General features: G+C 52.6%; 1 protein-coding gene across 3 annotated transcripts in view; it reads left to right on the top strand.

Moving 5' to 3' along the window:
• PROX1 (prospero homeobox 1) overlaps window positions 1–22,483 on the top strand; it is a 50,829-nt gene that overhangs the window by 5,432 nt on the left and 22,914 nt on the right. For all 3 annotated transcript variants that reach the window (XM_056110773.1, XM_056110774.1, XM_056110772.1), the window contains 3 exons: window positions 3,459–5,237; window positions 12,190–12,295; window positions 18,454–18,648. In XM_056110773.1, the coding sequence (XP_055966748.1) occupies window positions 3,526–5,237; window positions 12,190–12,295; window positions 18,454–18,648 (2,013 nt within the window). In that variant the 5' untranslated portion in view covers window positions 3,459–3,525. The remainder of the gene's footprint in view (window positions 1–3,458; window positions 5,238–12,189; window positions 12,296–18,453; window positions 18,649–22,483) is intronic.

Here is a 22,483-nt window from a genome sequence, read left to right as displayed (position 1 = left end):
ACACCGCCTCTTCCTTTGACCCCCATCCCAAGAATCCTTGTCTCTTAGTTCTGCTCATCAGAGGCTGAGAGTCCTCCATGCTAACCAGAATGCTGGGGCTTTCTGACAGGGAGCAGTCCTGCTCTTCCACAGTGACACATGCTGATTTGTTTTATATTGTCTGTTCTTTGGGGACTCTGGGCTCAGATGGCCTTTGTGGAGGACTTTTTCAGGCATTTGTGTGGTCAGATATCAGGTGCTCAGGCCGTTATTTCGTAATAGGAATATTCTATTGATTCTCTGCATTTGGGGATGTTCACAGGAGTGCAAGTGCTTAGGGGAATTGAACGTGGGTCCCCAAGAATGCTTTGGAGGTGAGGTTCTCTCTGAGTATTTTTCCTACTGATACAGTTGGTCAGTGAGGCTCACCAAACTGTTTTATGTGGCTACTTCAACTCCCAGTGAGTGATAAAATTGGAAGAGAAGGAGCAAACTGGTTGGGAGCTGATACATGATGGTGTCTAGTGGAGATGTTGAGACCTACAGGACTTTTTGAAAATCAAAGTGGACAGACTCTGTCAGGATAAAACCATCGGCTGCTGCCTCTAAACCCTGCCCTGGGAAATCACAGCCGCGTTTGGAAAATGTCTGTCAGTGATTGAATTTACGTGCTCGTCATTTAACATGGCATTTTCTCAGGTGGTCAGTATACTCACATGCATATCTTGTTGGGGGCAGGGAAGCACGATGCTAGTCAAGTTCTCTCTGAACCAGCTTTAATAATTTCATCTTGCCTGTAGCCAGTGTGGATTCTGGTCCACCTTTGTTTCTGAGTTTAGGTTCAAACTCTATGGGGAAAGAGATTTATTTGGGCTTATTCGTGGATTTCCTTGACTTCTGTAACACAGGGTTTCCCCTATTCTTCTTCCCCTTCCTTTTGGTCCTACAAACCACGTCTCAGCTGGACATCAGACAGCATGACCTGCAAGAGTTTGCATTCTCTTGACCCCCAAAGGGAAACGATCATTACAGCATCTGAAAATTATCGACTGCGTGAAAGATCGCAGAAATCCATTGAGTCAGGTGCATTGTGAGAAAGTGGCAGGCTTGCTGGTCCCGGAGAGCAGCACAGCAGGCTGTGACAGCCTGTGTCTGTCTGAGGGGAGATGAGGAGGGTTCTTTCCACCTTCTGAAGCTCAGCCTCCTCTTGACTCTGAATGAGGCAGGGGTGCAGCTGTTCCTACCTGGGGCCAGAGGAGAGGAAGGAGGCTGCAGGCAGGGCCACACTTTCTAGCCTGGACTGGGGGTGGGGGTCAGGTGCTTTACTGAGCAGCAGAAGGAAAATGCAGTGGGGGGGGGTTGGAGGGGGGTGCAAAAGTTTGTTGGACATTGATGGGAGATACCAAGGGTTCTCCGTTGCTTGCGATAGAGAAAAGGGATTGTGCCCAGAAATTGATTCCACTTTTAAGATAATAGCAATGGACTCGTGTTTGGGGGTGCCTTGGAAGTCCCTTTGATGGAGACCCTCCTCTGGTGGCCCCCTCTATGAAGTATTTCTCCAAATTGAAATGACTTGTCTGTTTCTGTTGACCTCTCCTCTCTCCTCTCCTCTCTTCTTCTCTCACCTGACACCCCCCCCCACCACCGAAAGCCCCAGTGATTTACTGAGATATTTCCCATTGCATGTCTGTGTTCCAGCTGATTTTACTCTTGGGGTGCAGAAGGTTTTCTATATTTCAAATACGATTTCCCACCCAACATTAAAATTATTCAGCTCTGTGGCCATGCCCAGTTCAGGACATTTGATACAGAGACAAACCAAAAAGTATTTTCTCCCCAGACATCTGACACTGTAGCAGGAGACATCATATTGCTGTCAGCTGCCCCCTTTTTCAAATGTTTTCTAGAAATCAGGAGAAGGGCTACATGGCAAACTCTTTGTCACTTAAAAAAATAAAAAAGGAAAGATAAAGGACGGGCTTTGCATTTGAGCATCGAGTACGCTCTTGATTTTTACAGGTTATTTCATGCTGAAATTATGCCTATCTGCATGGATAGTCATTCTTTAAAACTAACCACAGATGCCGTCCTAGGGTGCACGTAGATGTTTTCACAGGTGAACCGAAAGAGGCGGGCGCAGGTCCAGGCACTCCACACGCCGCCTTTGGCAACACAGCCTGTTATTGTGACGACGCGCTCTCTTAAGCCAACGTGAAGTTTAATATTAGATCAACCCGGAGTGAAAGAAATATTTTCATTTTCTTCATGAAATGTTCATGGCAGGCGAAAAGGTGTGACATGCTATATGGCCACCAAATCTGGGACGAGGCAGCATTCCCAGCTAGGAAGTCCCGGAATCTGTCAAGTGCCGTTTATGCAATGCGAAGGATCTTTGAGCCGGCGCCCCCAAGAAACAATGGGGGTTCAAAGGCAGGAGCCTCTCCCTCATGCTCCTGTTTGAAGGCTATTTTCTCTCTCCCTTTTATATCCTCTTCCAGCCTTTTTGTCTGTGCTTTCTATCATTTGGAGTAAGAAATAAGAGGCACCAACCGTGAGTGTGAAAGAATTTTTTTTTTAGGCCTTGGGGGTGGGGGTGGGGGGGTTAGTCTGATTTTACCAGCAGAAAACCTGACTGAAGAGAGAATTTTCCTTGCCAAACTCGAAAATTTATTATTCCACCTGTCAGTTTCTGAATGGTGACACGTCCTCCTCTTTGAGACCAACTTGAGAAGTCATCAAAAGGGCATCGTGGGCATTTATAAATATTCTCATGATCCCGTGAAAATGTAGCAACAGATACTATCATCACATTTCATTTTACTAGTCCAAAGGCGCCTCTTCTAAACAAGCAGCGTGTGAGGTGTGTGCACTTGCGGGTCTCAATGTTACGTGGTTGCTTAGGTTGGAAAGATGCTGGGGTGGTGACGACGGGTGGGGGAATCTCTCCTCTCCTTTTCACATCTGACAGAAAAGGTGGTAAAATTCATGGGTGGATGGGCTGTTCTTGAGTTTGCGAGGAGGCGCTCTCCTTTTTGTCACATCCCCACCAACATAATTTCGATCCAGAAAATGAATTTTTATCCAAATTGCCTGCCATCTCCCCATTTATTCCTTCAGAATAGTCCCACTTTCTGTTAATACAAACCTCAGGGTCCAACTTTCATCAGGCTGTGTTCAGAAGAATCTACTATTTCTTCTGAAGATAAACAGTATCATTTTAGGCATTTGCAACAGAGAATCATATTACTGGTGCTTAAGCAGTTTTGGCTTTTTTTTAAATCTTAATCCATCTTAAACCAGTGGAGCAGAAATATTTAAAAATGTTTCCTTTCAAGCAGAGTGCATAATAAATTGCAATAATTGTAATGTGCCATGAATCCCAGAGCCTATGCATTTTGCATTTGATTCAGGATTGAGGTCAGGAAATTTGGAGAAATTTAAAGAAAATGATTCATCAGTCCTTTTGTTCTGTTGGCCAGGGTCCCGGGATTCTTGAGCTGTGCCCAGCTGACGAGCTTTTGAAGATGGCACAGTGACTGCCCAGCAATGCCCGACCATGACAACACAGCCCTCCTAAGCCGGCAGACCAAGAGGAGAAGAGTCGACATCGGAGTGAAGCGGACAGTTGGGACAGCGTCTGCATTTTTCGCGAAGGCCAGAGCGACCTTTTTCAGTGCCATGAATCCCCAGAGCTCAGAGCAGGATGGGGAGTACTCGGTGGTGCAGCACGCAGACGGGGAGAAGTCCAACGTGCTCCGCAAGCTGCTGAAGAGGGCGAACTCGTACGAAGACGCGATGATGCCTTTTCCAGGAGCGACCATCATCTCCCAGCTGTTGAAAAATAACATGAACAAAAACGGTGGCAGCGAGCCCAGTTTCCAAGCCAGCGGCCTCTCCAGCACGGGCTCCGAAGTCCATCAGGAGGATATATGCAGCAACTCTTCGAGAGACAGCCCTCCCGAGTGTCTTTCCCCGTTCAGCAGGCCCGCCCTGAGCCAGTTCGACATGGATCGCTTCTGTGACGAGCACTTACGAGCCAAGCGCGCCCGGGTGGAGAACATCATCCGGGGCATGAGCCATTCCCCGAGCGTGGCGCTGCGGGGCCACGAGGCCGAGCGGGAGATGGCGCCACAGTCAGGGAGCCCCCGGGAAAGTTACCGGGAGAACAAGCGCAAACAGAAGCTGCCGCAGCAGCAGCAGCAGAGTTTCCAGCAGCTGGTGTCGGCCCGCAAAGAGCAGAAGCGTGAGGAGCGGCGGCAGCTGAAGCAGCAGCTGGAGGACATGCAGAAGCAGCTGCGCCAGCTGCAGGAGAAGTTCTACCAGATCTACGACAGCACGGACTCGGAGAACGACGAGGACGGCGATCTGTCGGAGGACAGCACGCGCTCCGAGCTCCTGGACGCCCGGGCTCCCGACTCGGGCGGCCGCTCCGACACCGAGCTGGACCCGGGCCAGTTCATCGACCGGGCCCGGGCCCTGATCCGTGAGCAGGAGCTGGCCGAGAACAAGCCCAAGCGGGAGGGCAGTGGCCACAAGGACCGTGAGCTGGGGCCCCACCCCGGAGGCAAGCACCTGGCCGAGACCCTGAAGCAGGAGCTCAGCTCAGCCATGTCGCAGGTGGTGGACACGGTCGTCAAGGTCTTCTCAGCCAAGCCCTCCTCCCGCCAGGCGCCTCAGGTCTTCCCCCCCGTCCAGATCCCCCAGGCCCGCTTTGCCGTCAATGGGGAGAACCACAATTTCCACACGGCCAACCAGCGCCTGCAGTGCTTTGGCGACGTCATCATCCCCAGCCCCCTGGACTCGTTCGGCAGTGTGCAGATGCCCGGGGCCACGGACCAGACGGAGGCCCTGCCCCTGGTGGTCCGCAAGAACTCCTCTGACCAAGGGGCCTCCGGGACCCCCGCCGGTGGCCACCACCAGCCCCTGCACCAGTCACCCCTGTCGGCCACGGCGGGCTTCACGGCGTCCACATTCCGCCACCCCTTCCCCCTGCCTCTGATGGCCTACCCGTTCCAGAGCCCCCTCGGTGCTCCCTCTGGCTCCTTCTCAGGCAAGGACAGAGCTTCTCCCGAATCCTTAGACTTGACTCGGGAGACCACGAGTCTGAGGACCAAGATGTCGCATCACCTGAGCCATCACCCCTGCTCTCCAGCGCATCCGCCCAGCACCGCCGAAGGCCTCTCCCTGTCGCTCATCAAGTCCGAGTGTGGTGACCTTCAGGACATGTCTGAAATCTCACCCTACTCGGGAAGTGCAATATCCTTCTATCTCCCCTGGGGAGGGCATTTCCCAGTCCCTCCCGCGGGCAGGTCGGTGCCTACTGCTCGAGGCCCCCGTCTCTTCCTTGCTTTGGTCCCCAGCAGGCACACACACCCTCAGGACCCATCCCTTCCAAGGCCAAAGCTGTCCCGAGCTCAGGGCCGCCGTCGGGGCCACCGTCGGGGCCATTTAGTCCGTGTTTATTCAGCAGTATTTCCACTCTGCTGCCCCTCCCCCTTCGGTGTGAGAGTTAACACCGGAGATGGAAATATAGATAGGTGTGTATATATATTGGAGTATATATAGGCATATGTGGGGGTCTGGCAGGCCCGGCATGTGCTCAGGGCTTGCTCCTGGGGCTCAGAATTCTGTTTCTAGCCAGGGAGACAGACTCAGGACTCTCTGTTTCTGCCCATCAGACAGGCAGCGTGTAAGGCAGGTGCCTTAACCCCTGCCCTGTTTCAAGCCCCAGCCCCCAGTAATTTTTTTTCAAAGGTGGTGTGTCTTCTTTCAGGGTAAGGGGGAGGAGCGGGTTCAGCTCCCCAAGTTATTCCGGAGGATTCGTCCTTGCGAGCCAGAGACAGGCCGGGCTGGGTGCTCCCATGAGATTTCCGGGGAGCCAGGGATGGCGCAAGGCAGGGGAGGCCTAGCAGGCCGGTGCTGGGCCCCAGTGGAAGGCCATTTGTCCCTCATCGTGAGGGAGATGCCCAGGTACTGACCCTCAGGCCCCCAGTGCCGTCGCCCCAGGTCTGCTCTCAGCTTACTGCAGCTGCTCCTATGTGTGACCAGCCTCCCCTCTCCTCAGCCAGACACAGAAATCTTTTGTCCTAACTTACACAAAGCAAATTATTTGGGAAAGCGAGAGTGCCCAATTAAATACAAAACTCAGCTGGATTCGACTTAAGCAATGGTGGTGTTGGCGGCTCCCCATGCTCCCGGGTGGGGGGTGCAGTCAGGTCTTTAGGGGGGTCTCCTGATCCCCAGCTATTTTTAACTGCTAATAGCTCAGGATGGGGGCGGGGGCTTGTTTGTTTGTTCTTGTAAATAGATCCGGGTGTGTTGTGTAGGAGAGGGGCGGTGTCAGGCTTTGTAGCACCACCAGGCAGGTTGGAGCAGTGACGTTGGCTGGTGCTGGCATCTGGGTACCGAGGCCTGGAGAGGTGGTGCTGCTTCTCTCTGGCATCACTAGCCAGTGCTCAGGAGGGTTGAGGGCTCCAGTGAAGCCTGGGGAGCGCTGGGGGTCAGGCTGAAACCACCACCAAGACCCCAGAACCAGAGGGTCTGAGGCAGGTGGGGCTGATCCTGAGGGTCAGGCGGGAGCCGGGGGCCTGGAGTGGAAGGGCAGGGGGCAGAAGTGCATGGCCAGTGCCTGCACGTCCCGGCACCGGGCCAGCGGGGACACAGCCCCAACCTGGAACCCAGTGACAAGAAAGGCACTGGGGATGGCGCCACGGCCCCCCGAGGGTCTCACCCATGGCAGGAAAGCATCTCTGGGACCCAGGTTAGCCCATATCTAGAGCTCGACCCTCTGGCTCCTCCGAGACCCCTTCACTTAGCTTTAGAGGCAGGATTTTAAATCAGAATATGGGCAGGCAGGCCGTCTGTCTGTCTCTCTTACACACACACTTTTAACTTTTTTTTAAAGCCAGTATTATAATCGAGGAGGCAGGCAGGCAGGCTGCCCAGCTGTCTCCTCTCTCCCACCCTGCAGTGGGCACACGCACATATGCACACACATGCACACACACGCACATATTCACACATGCACACGCAATCACACACATGCACGCACACAGTTGCACACATACATACACACGTGCACAAATGCACACAATCGCGTACACGCACAAATACCACACACACACACACACACACACACACACACGCACACACTTTGGTGACTGTCTGAAGCCGGGCTGTGCTAAAGTTCTTTAAGCAGGATGCCAGTTTGTTTTCTCTTTTTTAATTAGACGTTGCTTTGTAACCAGATAATTGTGGCCGTGCTTTCTTTTCTTTTTCTTTGAAAAAGTAAGTTGGGGTCTTCCGAGCAGCAAATCTTTCAAATTGCTTTAAGGGTTGGCTATGCTAATTGTCTCAGCATCTCTAAATCCCCTCAGGAATTCTGAGGATCTGAATGGAGAGAAGTTCTTTTATTCCTATACATATGGAGGCCTGACAGCAGCACTGCTGCTTCAGCTGGATTATTTCTCCTGCCAGCCTGCGAGTCTGCAAACCCTGTTCCTAGGACGTGCTCCTTGTGCGCGCCCCATCTAGCTGCTCCCATAACTAAATAATCTGAGCCTCTTGTCCCGGCGAATGGTTCCGTCTTCCACCTCTGACCTTCTCTCCTGTTCCTTTCTCTCTCCCTCTGCTCCCAGGCCCTTTCCAACGTCTGTCTCATGGAGACCTTAGCTCTCGTCAGGGAGAGAGTTCTCAACAGGCGGCCTCCTGGGCTGAGAAACTGAAGCTGGAGGAAGTGAGTGAGGCCCCCCCCAGGGCCCTCTCCCCAGCTGCCTCCTAGCACTGAACTGACTTGACTTACCTGCCAAGACGTTGCTCTTGGACTCTGACGTGAGGCGGCCTGGCGAGGACGGTCTGGCTGGGCTGGGGTGGGGGGGCGTGAGGCCCTCTGAGCCTTCTGTAGGAAAAGAGTGGAGTAGGAATGGCGCCCCGTGGGCCACACTGCTGACCCTTCTTGAGGGCTTGGGGTGCTTTGGGTACATTGTGTGACGTCATGATGATTTGATTCTGGAAGGATGATTAGGTCCTATGCTGGATGGCATCATCGGTTTTTTCTTTTCTTTTTTTAGCTTTTATGTATAATTGTAATTGCTTTTTTAAAAAATTGAATCACCGTGAATTACAAAGTTACAAAGATATTAATGATTGAGTTTCAGGAGTGTATATGCTGTCCAACACCAATTCCTTCACTGGTGCCCGCTACTCTCCACCAATGCTCTTTTTTGGGGGGGAATGAAATTGTCTGGCAGGGACTGACTGGAGCAGCAGCTTGTCACGTGTTGATGCTGGGTGTGGCCCCTTCAGCACCTCTGCTCCGAAGACTGAAACACGTGTCCTGTGCGGCCAGTAACCCGTTTGTGTCCCCACGCGCATGACCCTGCACCTGAGCCACGCGCTTGTGTCTTGGATAGATGTGTGTTTAGTATCTTTGCAAATGCCTGTCTCTAATCAAATATTAAGTTTTATTCAAATCCCCAAAGAAACGGCGGCCAATTATTTTCCTTGGTCCTGTCCTTGTCACTTACCCTCTTTGCATCTCAAGAAAAATAGTTTTGTTTAGGGCCCCAAGCATTTGCATGGCCCCAATTAAAGCACAAGAGTGGTATTATGAGCATTAGAAGCCTACAGGTGAGGAGACCCAGTTACCCCCTGCCAGCCTGCCTTTCTCCCCGCAATTGGACTTTTAGGGGAGAAGGCTGAAAAAGTGAGAACGCATTGCAGGTTTAGAAAGGCACATGGTTTCGTCATTTGAAACCAAAGTCCACCTGAAAAACCCAGATTGAGAATGCAGTTCTAAAATGTGAAATAACCTGTTGACTTTGGTCTTTTCCACCCTTCAGAAGCCTCGAGGGTGGGAGGGGGTGTGTACCCCCCTATAGCTCTGTTATTAGCTATTAAGGAGAAAATTTTTCAAGAGGCAAAGACTCTGGCTGCTCACCCTGCCATACCCCCGCCCCAAATCGTGAGATGATTCCATTCAAACAAAATAAACAGCTCTCTCCGTGCCCATGCCCAGCCCATCCTGTGGGACTCTTTTCTTATTGAAGCAGCGCCTGCTGACTTTGGGGGGAGGTTCCCATCTTCTCTCCCCTGCTCCAGAGAACGGTCTGGGAACAGCGCCCCACTGCCTGGGTTCCTTGGACTGAGGAAAACGCAAGCCTGTGGCCCCAGCGCTGCTAACTGGACTTGAGCGGGTGGGGTGGGGTGGGGGAGCACCGGTGGTGCCTCCCGCCGCTGCCCAGGCTCTCTTGTCTGCTCTCATTTCACTTGCCTTTTGCAGCCGCGGTCCCTCCCGCTGCGGCTGTTTAGGTAAGGTTAGCTTGTGCTGGGTAAACAGACAACACTTGCAGGCAGGTTGTTTGAACACCGCTCTGGGTTCAGCTGCGGTACCCTGCCCCTCTGATCTTTTATATTCCTGAGCAGATGTCTTTCATTAATTTATGGATTTATCATCTTTTCTTTCTTTTTTCTTTTTCTTTTCGGGTTTTTTTTTTACACCTGGCAGCTGTCTCAAGTTTCAGCAGTTATTGTCCTGTTTTGCATTGCACATAGAATTGAATGTCATCTGTCTTCACAAAGCTATGGCTAAGAGAATTGAGGCAAAGCCATCGGAGCTGCCAGGACGGGTCTGCTCTATGCTGCACCCCCCTCCCCCACCCCCTGTACCTCCTTAATATTTATTTGTGCTCATTTTCTTTCCTGGCCTTGAATGGAGCTTAGCTCGCGTTCGGTACAGCTGTATGTTTACTGAATCTATTCCATCATGAGTCATTGTGCGTGTGTAAGTATCCTGGAAACAGCCCGTGCTTTCTTGGAAGAACAGTTGCTTTTCAGCACAAGCACTTAAAAGGGAAATTAACCAATTGGTCAGTTCAGATTTATTTTGAGGAGAAAAAAAGGATTATCTAACTGTTGGCTTTTAACTGTTTCATTAGCTATTTTTAATAGTTTATTAGGAACATATATTTTATTAGAATTTTATCTTAATTGCACAATGACTGAGAGATAAAGGTCTTTTTTTTTTTCCTCCCTGTGTTCCTTCTGAGCTGATCGATTCCAAGTATTGCCAACCGGAAATATTTTAAAGCAAAAACGAAATTGAGAAATTTGAACTAGATTATTTTGTTGTTGTTGCGTAAAATAGAAAGCCTCTAAGTTCCAATCAAAATAAAATGAATTGTTTGTTTTTTAATTTTTTTTTTAAATAGAAGATTTCAACCGCCTTAGGATAATTTAAATGTATGGAAGGCAGCAGGAAGTTTGCATGACATGCTAAGTATCTGAGAAGCGCAGCAAAACAATAGGTTTGGTACACAAACATGTTCTGAAAGATTGGAGAGTACTCCCCCCCCCACCCCGGCCTCCCCTCCCCCCATGATTAAACATCCCGGCTTGTTTGAATGTAGCTGTCTGAAAGAAAAGATTAGAACCCAGATCTGAGAATGTTTGTCCAAGTTCAGAATCGCCTAAAACTCTTATCACGAAGGCAGTAGGAGACAGCTTGCGGCCATTATTCCACTTATCCATTTGGACAGATGGGCCTGGAGTGTGCTGTGCCTCTCTCCCACCCCCTCCAATGGAGGTTAGTGGAGGGGCTCTTGGGCTGGTCTCCTTGGCACAAGAAGTATGCCAGTCATAAATTATCGTCTTTGTAATCATTCAGGATTGCAAACAAAAACACGAGTTTGAGGAGGCCGCTCCTGCTGACAGCCGAAATCAGAATTTCTTTCCTCCGTGTTTCTTTCATTGGGGCGGGGGTGGGAGGGGTGGAAAACGCTTTAACTTTCGACACAGACCAAAGACACCTTTTTCTCCCTCTGAAAAACATGTGTGATCTAAAAGGGAAGGATTCCCAGTCAGACCCGAAGCTGAGTGTTTGGTTAGCAATCTGTTTAAGCAATCAAGGGCTTATCAATATTAATTTGATTAACCTTCTCTGCTAACTTTTTGGTTTCCCTCTGCTTCTAAGATTGGTCACGCTCGGTTGATGGAGGTCATTTGGAAATCTTCACCTTTTCCTAAAGATCTGTGTGTGTTTGCCGTTTTCTTTGGAAGGTGTGACATTGTTTTGGTTGGATGCAAAAAGGCGTGCGCACAAACAGGCACACAAACAGGCACACAAACAGGCACACAAACAGACACACAAGCATGCACATTCCCCCCTCCCCTCTCTCCCCTTATTTTTTCCCCCAGACTCTCTTTTAAGAGAAAATCCTTAGAGAAGCTTCTAGGAAGGACCCTTAATTGACCTTGTGGGGGACCACATTGATTTTCTCCACGTGCATCTTCATTTTTGATAAATTATAAAGCCATTAATTTGCTGAGGCAATGGTGGGGCCAGGCTGCCACCCAGATGTGACCAGAGCAGAGGCCCAGCGTCTGCTGCAGGCTGCCAAGATCCAGGAGAGGAAGCGGGAATGTTATGGTTAGCCACACGCTCTCTTGGGAACCGTTGGCGTCGCGGCTGTTTACAGATCTAAAAGGTAATGATGTTTCCAGATAAATAGGCCTTCGTATTTGGGGTAAGTGGCCGTTTATTGATCTGCTAACCCACACTTATTGATTCCTCAGCCCCAACCACTGGGGTGCTCTCAGTGGAGTTAACTAGAAATCCAGGAGAGGCAAATTGTATTTGGTTTGGGGGTGATGGTGGTAGTGTAGTAAGTGCACGCCTTCCCCTCCCCTGCTCTCGGGTACCTGGGCCACCGCCCCGTCCCTCGTCCCTCGTCCGTCCCTCTCCCTCCCGAGTCAGAGCTGCTGTTGGGAGGAAACCACAAGTGGCTCTGCAGACTAGGAAGGCAGGAAGGGGAGAACGCTGGAGGGAAGGCCAGTGGGATGCACCCACAGGCGTCCAGCAACTGGCCGCGCAGCGTGGGGTGTGCACTTTGGGTGCTGGGTGCCTTTGTCTCCTTAGCAACAAGTGAACATATGGATAGCAGGGAAGGTCCTCGAAGGCAGAAGGAAGTGGGACTGGTCCTCAGCAACCGAGCCTTGGTTCCACAGTGCTGCCTGCTGCCTGCCTCCTGGGCCTCAGGTCCTTCCCAGTGGGGGCAGGGACGTCTGGAGCCCGTGGCAGCACCCCTGCCCCATGTTCCAGAATCTCGGTGGCTGTTCAGTGGGTGTCCAGGTTCTTGGCGAGGGAGGGGGAGCGTGAGGGTGTGCGTCCGTGTGTTGCCAGAAACCTTTTCCTTAACCAGCGGCATCCCACATGCAGGAAGGGCTGTCACCCAATCACTTGAAAAAGGCCAAGCTCATGTTCTTTTATACCCGTTACCCCAGCTCCAACATGCTGAAAACCTACTTCTCCGACGTGAAGGTAGGGATGCGTTTTTTTCTTCACTGTCTTTTTGTGGTGGCAGGGCTGGGGAGGGGGGTTTGAGCACTTGAAAGGGAGGGATGCTGTGTGGGGAAGGGGGCCCGTTGCACCTCTGGGTGGCTCCCGATTGAATGCATGGTTTCTAGTCAAGGGTCTGCCAGACGGGGTCCCTGGGGCTTTGGGGTCAAAGGGCCAGTGGCCCTCAGCTCTGGGACAGATGTTTCCAGGGTTCCAGGGTGGGACTGCAGGGCAGTGGGGGGGGGGGGGGGGGTATGTTCTTTCCCTTCCACTTCTCTCAGTAGCCGGAGAGCTGTCCTTGTTTCTGTTGTGCTTTCTGGTGCTTTCCTGTATTTGCGCCTATGAAAGAAACTCAGGCACGGATCTTCCCCTGTCGAAAAGGAGCGTCCATTGAAATTCTTTCTGCGGTAGCTGCTTAAAAACACAAGTGATCATTGTCTTTTATTTACAACTTAATTTGTTGTTGGTGTAGAGTACACTGAGCATACGGAGGATGAATAAAGTGACAGATTCGGGACACATTATTCAAATGAGGATATGAAAGCTGTCGGCCCCCAGCTGCAGCCTCCCTCATTCTGCTGTACGTAGGGACCGCCTGGTTCTGTGTGTGCGTGCACGCGTGCCTCTGTGTGTGTGTGTGTGTGTGTGTGTGTGTGTTTGTGTGTGTGTGCGCGCGCGCGCTTGCATGCATGTTTGTAGGCAGGCACCTGGCTGTGTCTGTGTGGGTTTAAAGCAATTGTTTGCTTCCAGTTGCTGTTGTGCTAATCATCTGTAACTTTTTAAAACACAGATTGGGCTTTGATGATGATAACGGAGTGCATGGTGTCATTATCCACGAGACGCCATAAACATGACATTAGCCGGGATTGGTTTATTAGGGCTGGTGCGTTCTCCCCACTCCCCTCCCCCAAAGCCCACCCCCACAGGGCAAGGTTTTATTTCTGAGTTCTGGGGGCTGGGGGAGGAGGGGAAACTCGCGCTCTGCCCAGACCTTGGTTCCTCTCTGTGCCCACTACTCCTCCACCTGCTGGCCAATTTGTTTTCATTTCTTTCGCTGCTGTTTTATTTGGCCTTATAGGAAAAGTTCTGTTTCCCCTCCTGTTTGCTTTTGAATTGTGTACCAGTTTCAGCTTTTACTCTCTCTCCGTCTCTGGCTGCACTCTTGAAGTGGAAGGTCTGTATTCTGCCCGTTCCTGCCAACCAGTGGGGTGGGAAGGGAGGCTGAGAAGGGAAATGTCTTCAAGAGCTCGTTCAGACTCTCTGAGCCCAACCAGGGCAGAGAGACCTCGGGAACCTGGATGGGACTTGCTGGGCAACCGTCCAACCTTGGTAACTAGAAGTGGAGTGTTCACTGGTGGATGTCTGCTGGTTTCTAGACTTCTAGAACCTTTTTCCAGGGAAACCTCCCAGCATAGCGTTGGTTGCACTGGGAGGTGGTGAGCGTGGCGAGCACGGCTGCCTGCCGACCTCCAGCCCAGCCCCTTGGTCCAGTGACCTTCTCATGTGACCCAGCTATGATTTATCCCGCACCTTTCATTCCCAAGGCCTCAGGAAGGTTTTGCAAAGCACCGCCTGAGGGATGCTGCCTTGGCCTCGATGGGAAGCTGCTTGAGGCCTGGGGAGTAGCCACTAAGGTTGGATAATAGACATTTTTTTCTGGAGTGCGAGCATGTACTAGTGTGCACACTGGAGTGTGCATGAGTGTGTGAGCATGTGTGAGTGTGAGTGTGTGTGAGGGAGCATGTGGGAGCATGCAACTATGTGTGAGGGGTGAGAGTGGGTGTGTGTGCGTGAGTGCATGAGCGTGCATGGGTGTGTGCACGTGGATGAACGTACAAGAGTGCACGAGTGTTTGTGCACGTGGATGTGCTTGGGTGAGTGTGTGTATGCATGTGGGCGCATGGTGAGTGCACGTGTGAGCGTGTGAATGTGTGTGCATGTGTGTGCATGTGCAGGAGGGTGCGTGTGTGGTGGGGGTGGCGGGACTTGGTTAGTTTAGTGCTTCTAAATTTGGTGCAGTACAAACCAATCAAAGCTGGCATTAGGCCCTTCAGCTTTGCAGACCATCACTCTGAGGAAAGAACATGAAAATACTGGCGTGAATCTTTCATTTAAAGTTTGAGAAAGGGAAGTAAATTTGATTTCATCTGTAAAAATTAAATAAATAAATAAATAAATAAATAAAATGAAGTGTGAGCCTCAGGTGGGCTGGAGCGATAGCACAGCAGTAGGGCATTTGCCTTGCACGAGGTTGGCCCAGCCAAGCCGGGTTCGATTCCTCCACCCCTCTCAGAGAACCCGGCAAGCTACCAAGAGTATCTCGCCCGCACGGCAAAGCCTGGCAAGCTCCCCGTGATGTATTCAATATGCCAAACACAGTAATAGCAAGTCTCAAAATGGAGACGTTACTGGGCCTGCTTGAGCAAATCAGTGAACAACGGGAGGACAGTGCAGTGCTACAGTGAGCCTCAGGTGGCTGAGTCTGACCGCTTGCTCCGGAGTTGGTGGGGAAGGCTTTGCTTGGGACCTGGTCTCACTTTCAGTTATCCACTAGAATGGAGGGGAGCCATGAGGGCAGATAATTCTTTGGAATAAATTCTAAACGTTCAACTTTCCTTGTTGCAGTTACGCCTCTGCCTTCAGTCAAGACTCAGTAGATTTGTGTTCCCTGAGCTCATGCTGACAAATCCAGGCAAGGTGTTCCAGAAACATCCTAGAATTCAGTGATAGGGCACTCCCGGATTTCTTTAGTGTCAAGGAAAGTCCAGATTGAACTAGTGATGACACATAGGGGCACATTCACCTCTAGGGACACTGTGCTAAGAAGCATTCAGCAAGATGGAGTGACTTACTAGCAAAGCCTAAGAAGCTAGACAGATTCTCTGAAAATAGGTGAATATATATATTTGAATATTTATTTTGGCTCAGATGAAGGAAGCCACTACAGTCTCACACAATCCTGAGACCCTGGGCATTCTTTAAAAATCAGAAATGAAACCCTGCCTCATACATCTTGAGACCGGTGGACGTATCCATGTTCCCAATGGGCCTGACCACTCTGGCTACTGTGACCCAAGCCCTGTTCAGATCCCGACCCAAACCATCAAGATCTGCACCCAAAACAGACAGTGGGGTTAGTTTTACAAGTAGGGAGAAGCCAGTGGGGAGGTTCTGTATAGTGAGCAGGATGGTGTCCGCCTTTTCACCCTGCAGGTGCTTCTCCGCCCACAGTTAACTGGGGGGCTTATGAGATGGATGCTTTTCTGTCACCCTGGGGGGAGAGAGGTGGAGGAGCCCCACTTAGTTTGCACATACCAGCTCGGAAAGCGAGACCCTTTAGGAAGGATAAGAGTAGGGTGACGAGGCAGGGCTATAAGCAGACCTTCAGTCTCCCGCAGCAACTCGCAGACAGAAAACCCCCTCACTTGGGGGCCTCAGGTGCTTTGAGACAGGCTGGGGTACCCTGGTGAGGACCTTGTAGGTTTGTGGGTGTCTGTCCAAGCAGGAACTAACAGCATTATCCCCCAGAGCCCAGAGCTTCAGAGCAACGGTTCCAGTGACAGTCTCTGCCTACCCCAGTCACCTGCTGCCCGCTGCCCAGATGATAGGTGTCAGGCTGATTTTCCTTATGCATCTTTTGACCATGCTCACTGAATATGCAGAAAGTTTCTTCTGCCATATTGAGGCTGAGCTGTCCCAGGGGAGGCATCCGTCTCCGTCACAGGGGCCCACACCCGGTGGAAACACAGCATCTTTATTGTGGCCATTAGTTTTCTGCAGTAACACATTAACACACCACAGAGCTTTCCTTGGTATAACAATTGATCCTGTGCTTGGAAGTCACTACAGAACCTGGGAAATTAACTCTTTAAAGCAGTGACCCCCCCCCCCCGCCTTCCTTCATCTGGGGGGAGTATCTGGAAAAGGAGGGGAGGCGCCTGCCTTTATCTCGCTTGGGCTGACCGCAAACGCCTCCCACATTCAACTCACTTCTGGGGGTGGGGGGGAGCTAGCTGCTGGCTTGGTCCTGGAACCGTTCTGCCGGCCGTTTTGCTTGTGTGATGTTTGGGGAGTCTGTTGTTCTCGTCCATTCTTCCTCCCCGGTATTTCCATTCACCAACAATAAGCTTTAAATCTCCCTTTATGTCCCGGTCCTGAATAATGGTGAGTGTACTTACTTTTTCTGTTCTCCCCCATTAGGTCATTCATGACCATTCTAGAAAAAAAAAAAACCTCCTATTTTTTCCCTCTACAGTCCTCTTGTCCATATGAGACAATGTCTTGTAACAATGCCGAAGTCTAATCTCCATGTCAAAGCAATTTTCATTCCCCAGTGCACAGCCTGCTATCATTTTGTAATGTTTTGTTTCTTATTCTAAAAGAATTAAAAAGGAACAGTAAGCCGTCACGGGGGCCTGCGGTCCTTATCTCAGTGTCTGGAAATTTGGACAGTGTATTTTACCGCTGAGATAAAATGGAAAGAGCTCCAAGTTCAGCAAATCGTAATGGGTTTAAGTTCTATTGAAATCGGCAACCAGAAGATCAGATAACGGGGGTCTTTCAGTTGTCTTTTTAATCGGGTTCCCCGCAAGGCTGAATAGAGGCGAAGCAGACACACGGAGTGAAAATATAATTCTTGGATAGGTTAAGTACATGTTTGAACTCTTGCAAGCAGAAACGATTTGCTGATGACTTAATCATTTTCTGGTCAATTATCTGCGAGGGCCTTGCAACTCCATAGCAATTAGGATGCAAGTTGGCCTTTTGGGAGAAACACCCCTCTCCCTGCTTCTGTCTCCTGGTTCCTTCCTTTCCTGGCCATAAATCCTCCTTCATTTATTATCTCGGTGGAGAAACAACTTTCTCTGTGGACATGACGGCCCGGCATGCAGGTCAGCTATCGTGGTGCGTGCCTTGCTGCTTTCCGGAACCTGCAGTCCCTAAGTGTTCTTTGTGATGAGTGCCCCCCATCTTTTTACTGGAGGGGGACCCCAGGAGTGGGGAGGAAGGCCAATGATGACAAAAGGCAGGGGGTATCTGTCACCCAGTGTGATAGGAAGCTCTGGATCCATTGGTTCTGACTTGGCATCTGAGATGCATCTGTCCTCTGGGTGAAGGTCCATGTCGAGAATGACAGCAGGCAGAGGCACGTGCAGGCCTCTGGGAAACCAGGCAAGCAAAGTTTTGAAGCCTCCTCATGGTATCGCAGACTTGGCATTTTAAAAAGATGCCAGTTAAGGCTGCCGATGCCACCTGGGCACCTAGTGCTGGCCACACCTTCCCAGTAGCCCAGTTGCCCAGGGAAGGGGTGCTCCAGCCTTGTCCGCCATGGCTGTGGTGAGTGTCTACTCACTGGGTCTGAGCTGACAGACTAATAAAGCAGGTTACGCCCGCACAGCCGGTGGCCAGAGAGCCCACCCTTAGCACCAGTAAGCAGATGCTGCCCTGGCTTAGCAGGCCTTCCTCCAGCCCTGAAGGTGGGTAGACACACGAGTTCTCGCTTGAAGAGTTGCAAAAGATGGGCGCAAGACAGCACTGCAGTCAGGGCACATGCCTGACCTAGGTTGGGTTCTCGATACCACACAGTGCCTACAGCATGGCCGGGTGCAGCCCTGAAGGCTCCCAGCACTGGAGTGCCCTGGTGTCCCTGGCACTGCAGGGCTGAGCAGCACCGTGTCCCCAGGTCTTTGTGCTAAACTGATGGCCCAGTGGCAGAGAATTGCCCAGGTTGTGGGGTGGTGCCCGACCTCCTGAGAACTGCTTAGGATCCACACCCCCCCCCCCCCCAAATGAAAACTAAAGAAAAGAAGCAAGAAATCAGGCCAGTAACAATCCCTCCTTGTGCACGCAGCCAGGTGCTTCCCAGAGCTCCCGGGCTCATGAGAATCTATGGGGTCCATTTGGTTCTGCCAAGACACTGTGTGCCATATTCCAGCTAAGAGAAAAACTCTGCAGCTGAATGCAGGGCAGGGCTTAGGGTGGAGAGGCCACCAGGGGACTTCCTTTGTGGAGGCAGTTTCAGGTGGCCCTGGTTCTGGTGCCATTGGCACGGACCTTTCCTGGGAGTTCTGATGGTTCCTCCCCAGGAACGGTGAGGGTCTGTGAGGCCCAGTGTCCTCACCTGCCTTCTCCTCTCCCAGTTCAACAGGTGCATCACCTCCCAGCTCATCAAGTGGTTCAGCAACTTCCGTGAGTTCTACTACATCCAGATGGAGAAGTTCGCACGCCAGGCCATCAATGATGGTGTGACGGGCACGGACGAGCTGTCCATCACCAGGGACTGCGAGCTCTACCGGGCCCTGAACATGCACTACAACAAAGCCAACGACTTCGAGGTAGGGCTGGGCCCCTACTTCCTCCTGCTCCAGAAGCTTTCTGAGTGTGTCGGTGAGAAGCCCTCGCCGCTGGGGTCTTCAGCAAAGCCCCTTCCCCTCTCCCCTCTCCGCTCCTGGCCTCCAGGGATGGGCCAGCCCTCAGAAAGAGCAAGGCAGGAGGGGCCGGCCAGGACAGCACTGCTCCCGCTGGGTCCCCACTGCCCGCCACCTACCACCTCTGAGAAAGCCTGCAGTGGGGTCCCCAGACCCTTCCACGCGGTTCTCTGCTCAGTGAGCTTGAGCAGGTCGCTCAGCGCCCTCCCGTGCTGCTCTTGTCATTCTGTTGGGAGGGTTCAGGAGGGCCCGGGGCAGGGCTGGGGACAGTGTGACTCACCAGCACTGAATTGTCAGGTCCTTCTTGTGCACACACGTGTCTGTCTCCAACATGCGTGTTCTGGACTTAGCACAGGGCTGCGGTTCCTGGAAGCTGGGGTCACCTGGCAAGAGGGGCCACCAGGCAGCCTGTTCCCAGTGTGCTCACGGGTCCCGGGCGCCAGCCCAGGAATGCACGTGGGCATCTCGCGGAGTTCTGTGACTGAGGTGCACGCAGGGCTCCTGGCTGGGCCCCGGAGCCAGGTGGGGGCACACGCATCCGGCTCACCCGCACCCCTTGGAGGGCTGGAGGCAGCTATCCTGCAGCCCAAAGGCCCCATTATCCCACGGAGCCAAGAGAGAGGGCCCTGGGGTGGTCTGCCCAGCCCTGCCCCTCCCCACTCACACCTTCATGTGGGGGCACATGTACCACACCTGCTTCCCTCTCTGAGCTGTGCAGAGCAGTCATGGTGACTGAGGGGTTGCTGATCTCAGGCGTGTGTGTGGCGGGGGTTCAGGGCTCGGTGGTTCTTTGAAAGGTGCAATGATGATGGTCAGATGGTCCTATTCCTGAGAGTAATTGTCAGGATGGGCGGTGAGCATGGATCTGGTGGTGGGTGTGGGGGGCTGTTCTCTTTAAAAGTAAGCAGAAGAGGGGCCTGAGAGTCAGCACAGGGGTTAAGGCACTTGCCTTGTGAGTGGCAACCCAGATTTGCTCCCTGGTACCCCCCCCCCCAGAGTTCTCTGAGCCCTGCCAGGAGTGAGCCTTGAGCCCAGAGCCAGGAGCAAGCCCTGAGAAGATCTGGGTCTGCCCCCACACCCCTCCCTCCAAACATTAGGCAAAATGGTTTGAAAGTCTGTTGTCACTGAGCCTGGCTTACTCCGCAGGCAGAGCATTCTAGAAGATGGAAGTGTGAGACTTGGTCCAAGCACCTTCCATGTGCCTTGGTATCAGCCTCATCTTCCCCCACCCCACACCCTGTCAGGCTCTACAGAGACGTTGCCTGGCAGGTGGTGTAGACTGCCAAGGATCTGTGTGTGTGTGACCTGTACCCACCCAGCAGAGTTGCTGTTCAGGCTACGTGCCTGCATGTCTACAGCTCAGTGCTGAGAGGAGGTGGGGTACCAGGGGTCTGTCACACCCCGTCCCTGCTCCAGGGTCAGAAGCAGGGAGCAGGGCAGGCTGGCAGGGGAGGCCCCAAGCGCCTCCAAACTCCTTCCCAGTCACCCAACAGAGGCTTCTCTGCATTCGCCTCCAGCATTATCTCGGGTCTATTTTAAGAGCGCTCTGGGTGAGGAGTTGGGGCCCGGCGGTGCGATGGCGCTGCCCTTGCCACCAGCTCTCAGGAGCTTCTGGGCCTCATTCTTTGGGCAGAGAAGTTAGCTGTCCCCACTGAGATGGGGTGCACATACTGACCCTCCCCACCCCCGGGTCCCCCAAAGCTCTGCTCATCAAGCCCCACCTCCAGGCAATGGCAGTGATAACAACGGAGGGTCTGGTCTGACTCTTCCCTCCCCTGGCTTTGTGCCTGGAGGCCAGTGCTAAAGGGGGAAGCTTAAAAGCCAGAAGCGTGGGCTGTCACTTAACACGGTGGCCCATCACCTCCAGCTCCATCCAGTCCCTGAACCGTGGCATCATCTTAAGTTTCTTGGCCTTAGTGTGAATCAAGGAAGCTGCTTTGGCCCAGGATAAGCAGGGGACAGGACCCCAGGGTGAGCAGGAGATATGACCCCAGGGTTTGCAGCAGATAGGATGCTGGGAGGGACCCCTTGCCACACCTCTGCAGCTCAGCCTAAGTGCAGCCGAGGGGAGGGAGTGGCATTTCCCAGTGTCCATCCTATGTCCTGCCCAGGCTGGGGAGATAGCTGAGGGCTCAGGGCCATGTGCAAGGACCCAAGTTCGATCCCCGTTGCTGCCAAGGTGTACCAAGCAACCCTTCGCTGCGATGCCCCAACTTTGCATCCTTGTGTAGGCAGGAGCAGTACCTTGGCCCCTGAACCTTCTTCCAGGGACCCCCAAAACATACACATACACCCCCTAAGGAAAAGGCTGATCCCCCTGAGTTCTTTGCATTTTCCCAGATCTGCCTGGTGTGGACGATCAGACTACAGACAGACAGGCAGACAGAAAGACAGGGGGGTGGTCTGTGGCTTTCAAACCCCACCATCACTCCAGCAGTGGTCCAGGGGCCCCAGACAGAGAACGGGGTGTTGGGAGAAGGCTGAGCCCTGCTGTCACCCATCTTTTCCTCCTTCTTTCCTCTTCCTGCTCTGCCCTGTCCCTCCCTCCATCAGGGACCCTTGTTGACAGGTGACTCCCACCTGCCTCTGCCCCTGGCTCCCCAGGGAACAGTGAGGTCTTCTCAGTGGACGGGATGGTGGCGCCTGCACCCATCATTCCTCCTCTGTTTGCCAGGCCTGTGTCTCCTTTTCCCCTAAACCTCAGTTTCTGGGCCTCTTCCTTCGTATCCTGTGCCTCCTCCTCTGAACCCCACGTTCCCAGGGACTGCTTTGCCACCGAGCCTTCTTCTCCCCCTTGTCTGGCCCTGTTCCCCGGACCTGCACCCCCTCCTCTGAGCCCTGCCAAGCATCTGTGCATATGGACATCCAGATTCTTGACATGCAGACTTGGGATGGTGGGAGCTTGCAAGGGCCCTGAGTGTGGGTGAGGGCGTGTCAGGGGGAGCCCAGCCTCTGCGCTAGTCTGCGCCCGACAGTGATGGGGTGTGCACAGCCCAGAGACCCTGCCCCACCCCCACTTCTCATACAGGTAGGGGTAGCAGCACCCTGTGGCTCCCCGTGTCCAGCCTGTTTCTCTCGTGGGATAGCGTCAGACTTTCTGTTCCGTGGGGGGAGTGGCGGTCCCCCATTCAACCACAAGATGCTCTGACTTGGAGGAGAGGTGGGTGGGGCATCCCGTAAGCCTTTGTTGCCCTCACAGCCATAGTGAGAGAGACAATAAAGGTCACTGAGCCTCTGTTGGGTGCTCGGGCCAGTTCTAGAGGTCTCCCTCCCAGGCAGACCTTCCCCAAAGGCCCAGGCTTAGGGACATGACCCTGCTTTGAGCCTGTAGGAACTGTTTCTTTCACGACTAGATTTCCCCATTGCCCATCTGCCTGGCATCAGGGGCAGCAGAGGGAAGCACTCAGCTGCATGCTAGCATCCCACACACATGTGCTCGGACATGTGTACACACATGGGCACACACAGATGTGCCCACATATATACCCCATCCAGACACGCGGTATACATACACACAGACAAGGGTAGTACACGTGTGCACATGCTCCCATGTGCTGCCACACACATTTGCACACGATATACACGTGTACACATGCGCAGATGTATATGAACATGATCGTGCTTATGTGGACACAGGTGCCATGCACACCGACAATGCACAGACATGCACACTTGGGCCGGCTCACACATGCACGCAAGTGCAGACACACTCACTTGCCATATATACACAACACCAGCATGC

This window comes from Sorex fumeus, unplaced genomic scaffold (assembly GCF_029834395.1).
Source record: "Sorex fumeus unplaced genomic scaffold, SorFum_2.1 ptg000010l, whole genome shotgun sequence".
In the NCBI taxonomy this organism is placed as follows: Eukaryota; Metazoa; Chordata; class Mammalia; order Eulipotyphla; family Soricidae; genus Sorex; species Sorex fumeus.
The sequence above is the reverse complement of the archived record's forward strand: the minus strand, read 5'-3'. Positions and strand labels throughout refer to the sequence as shown.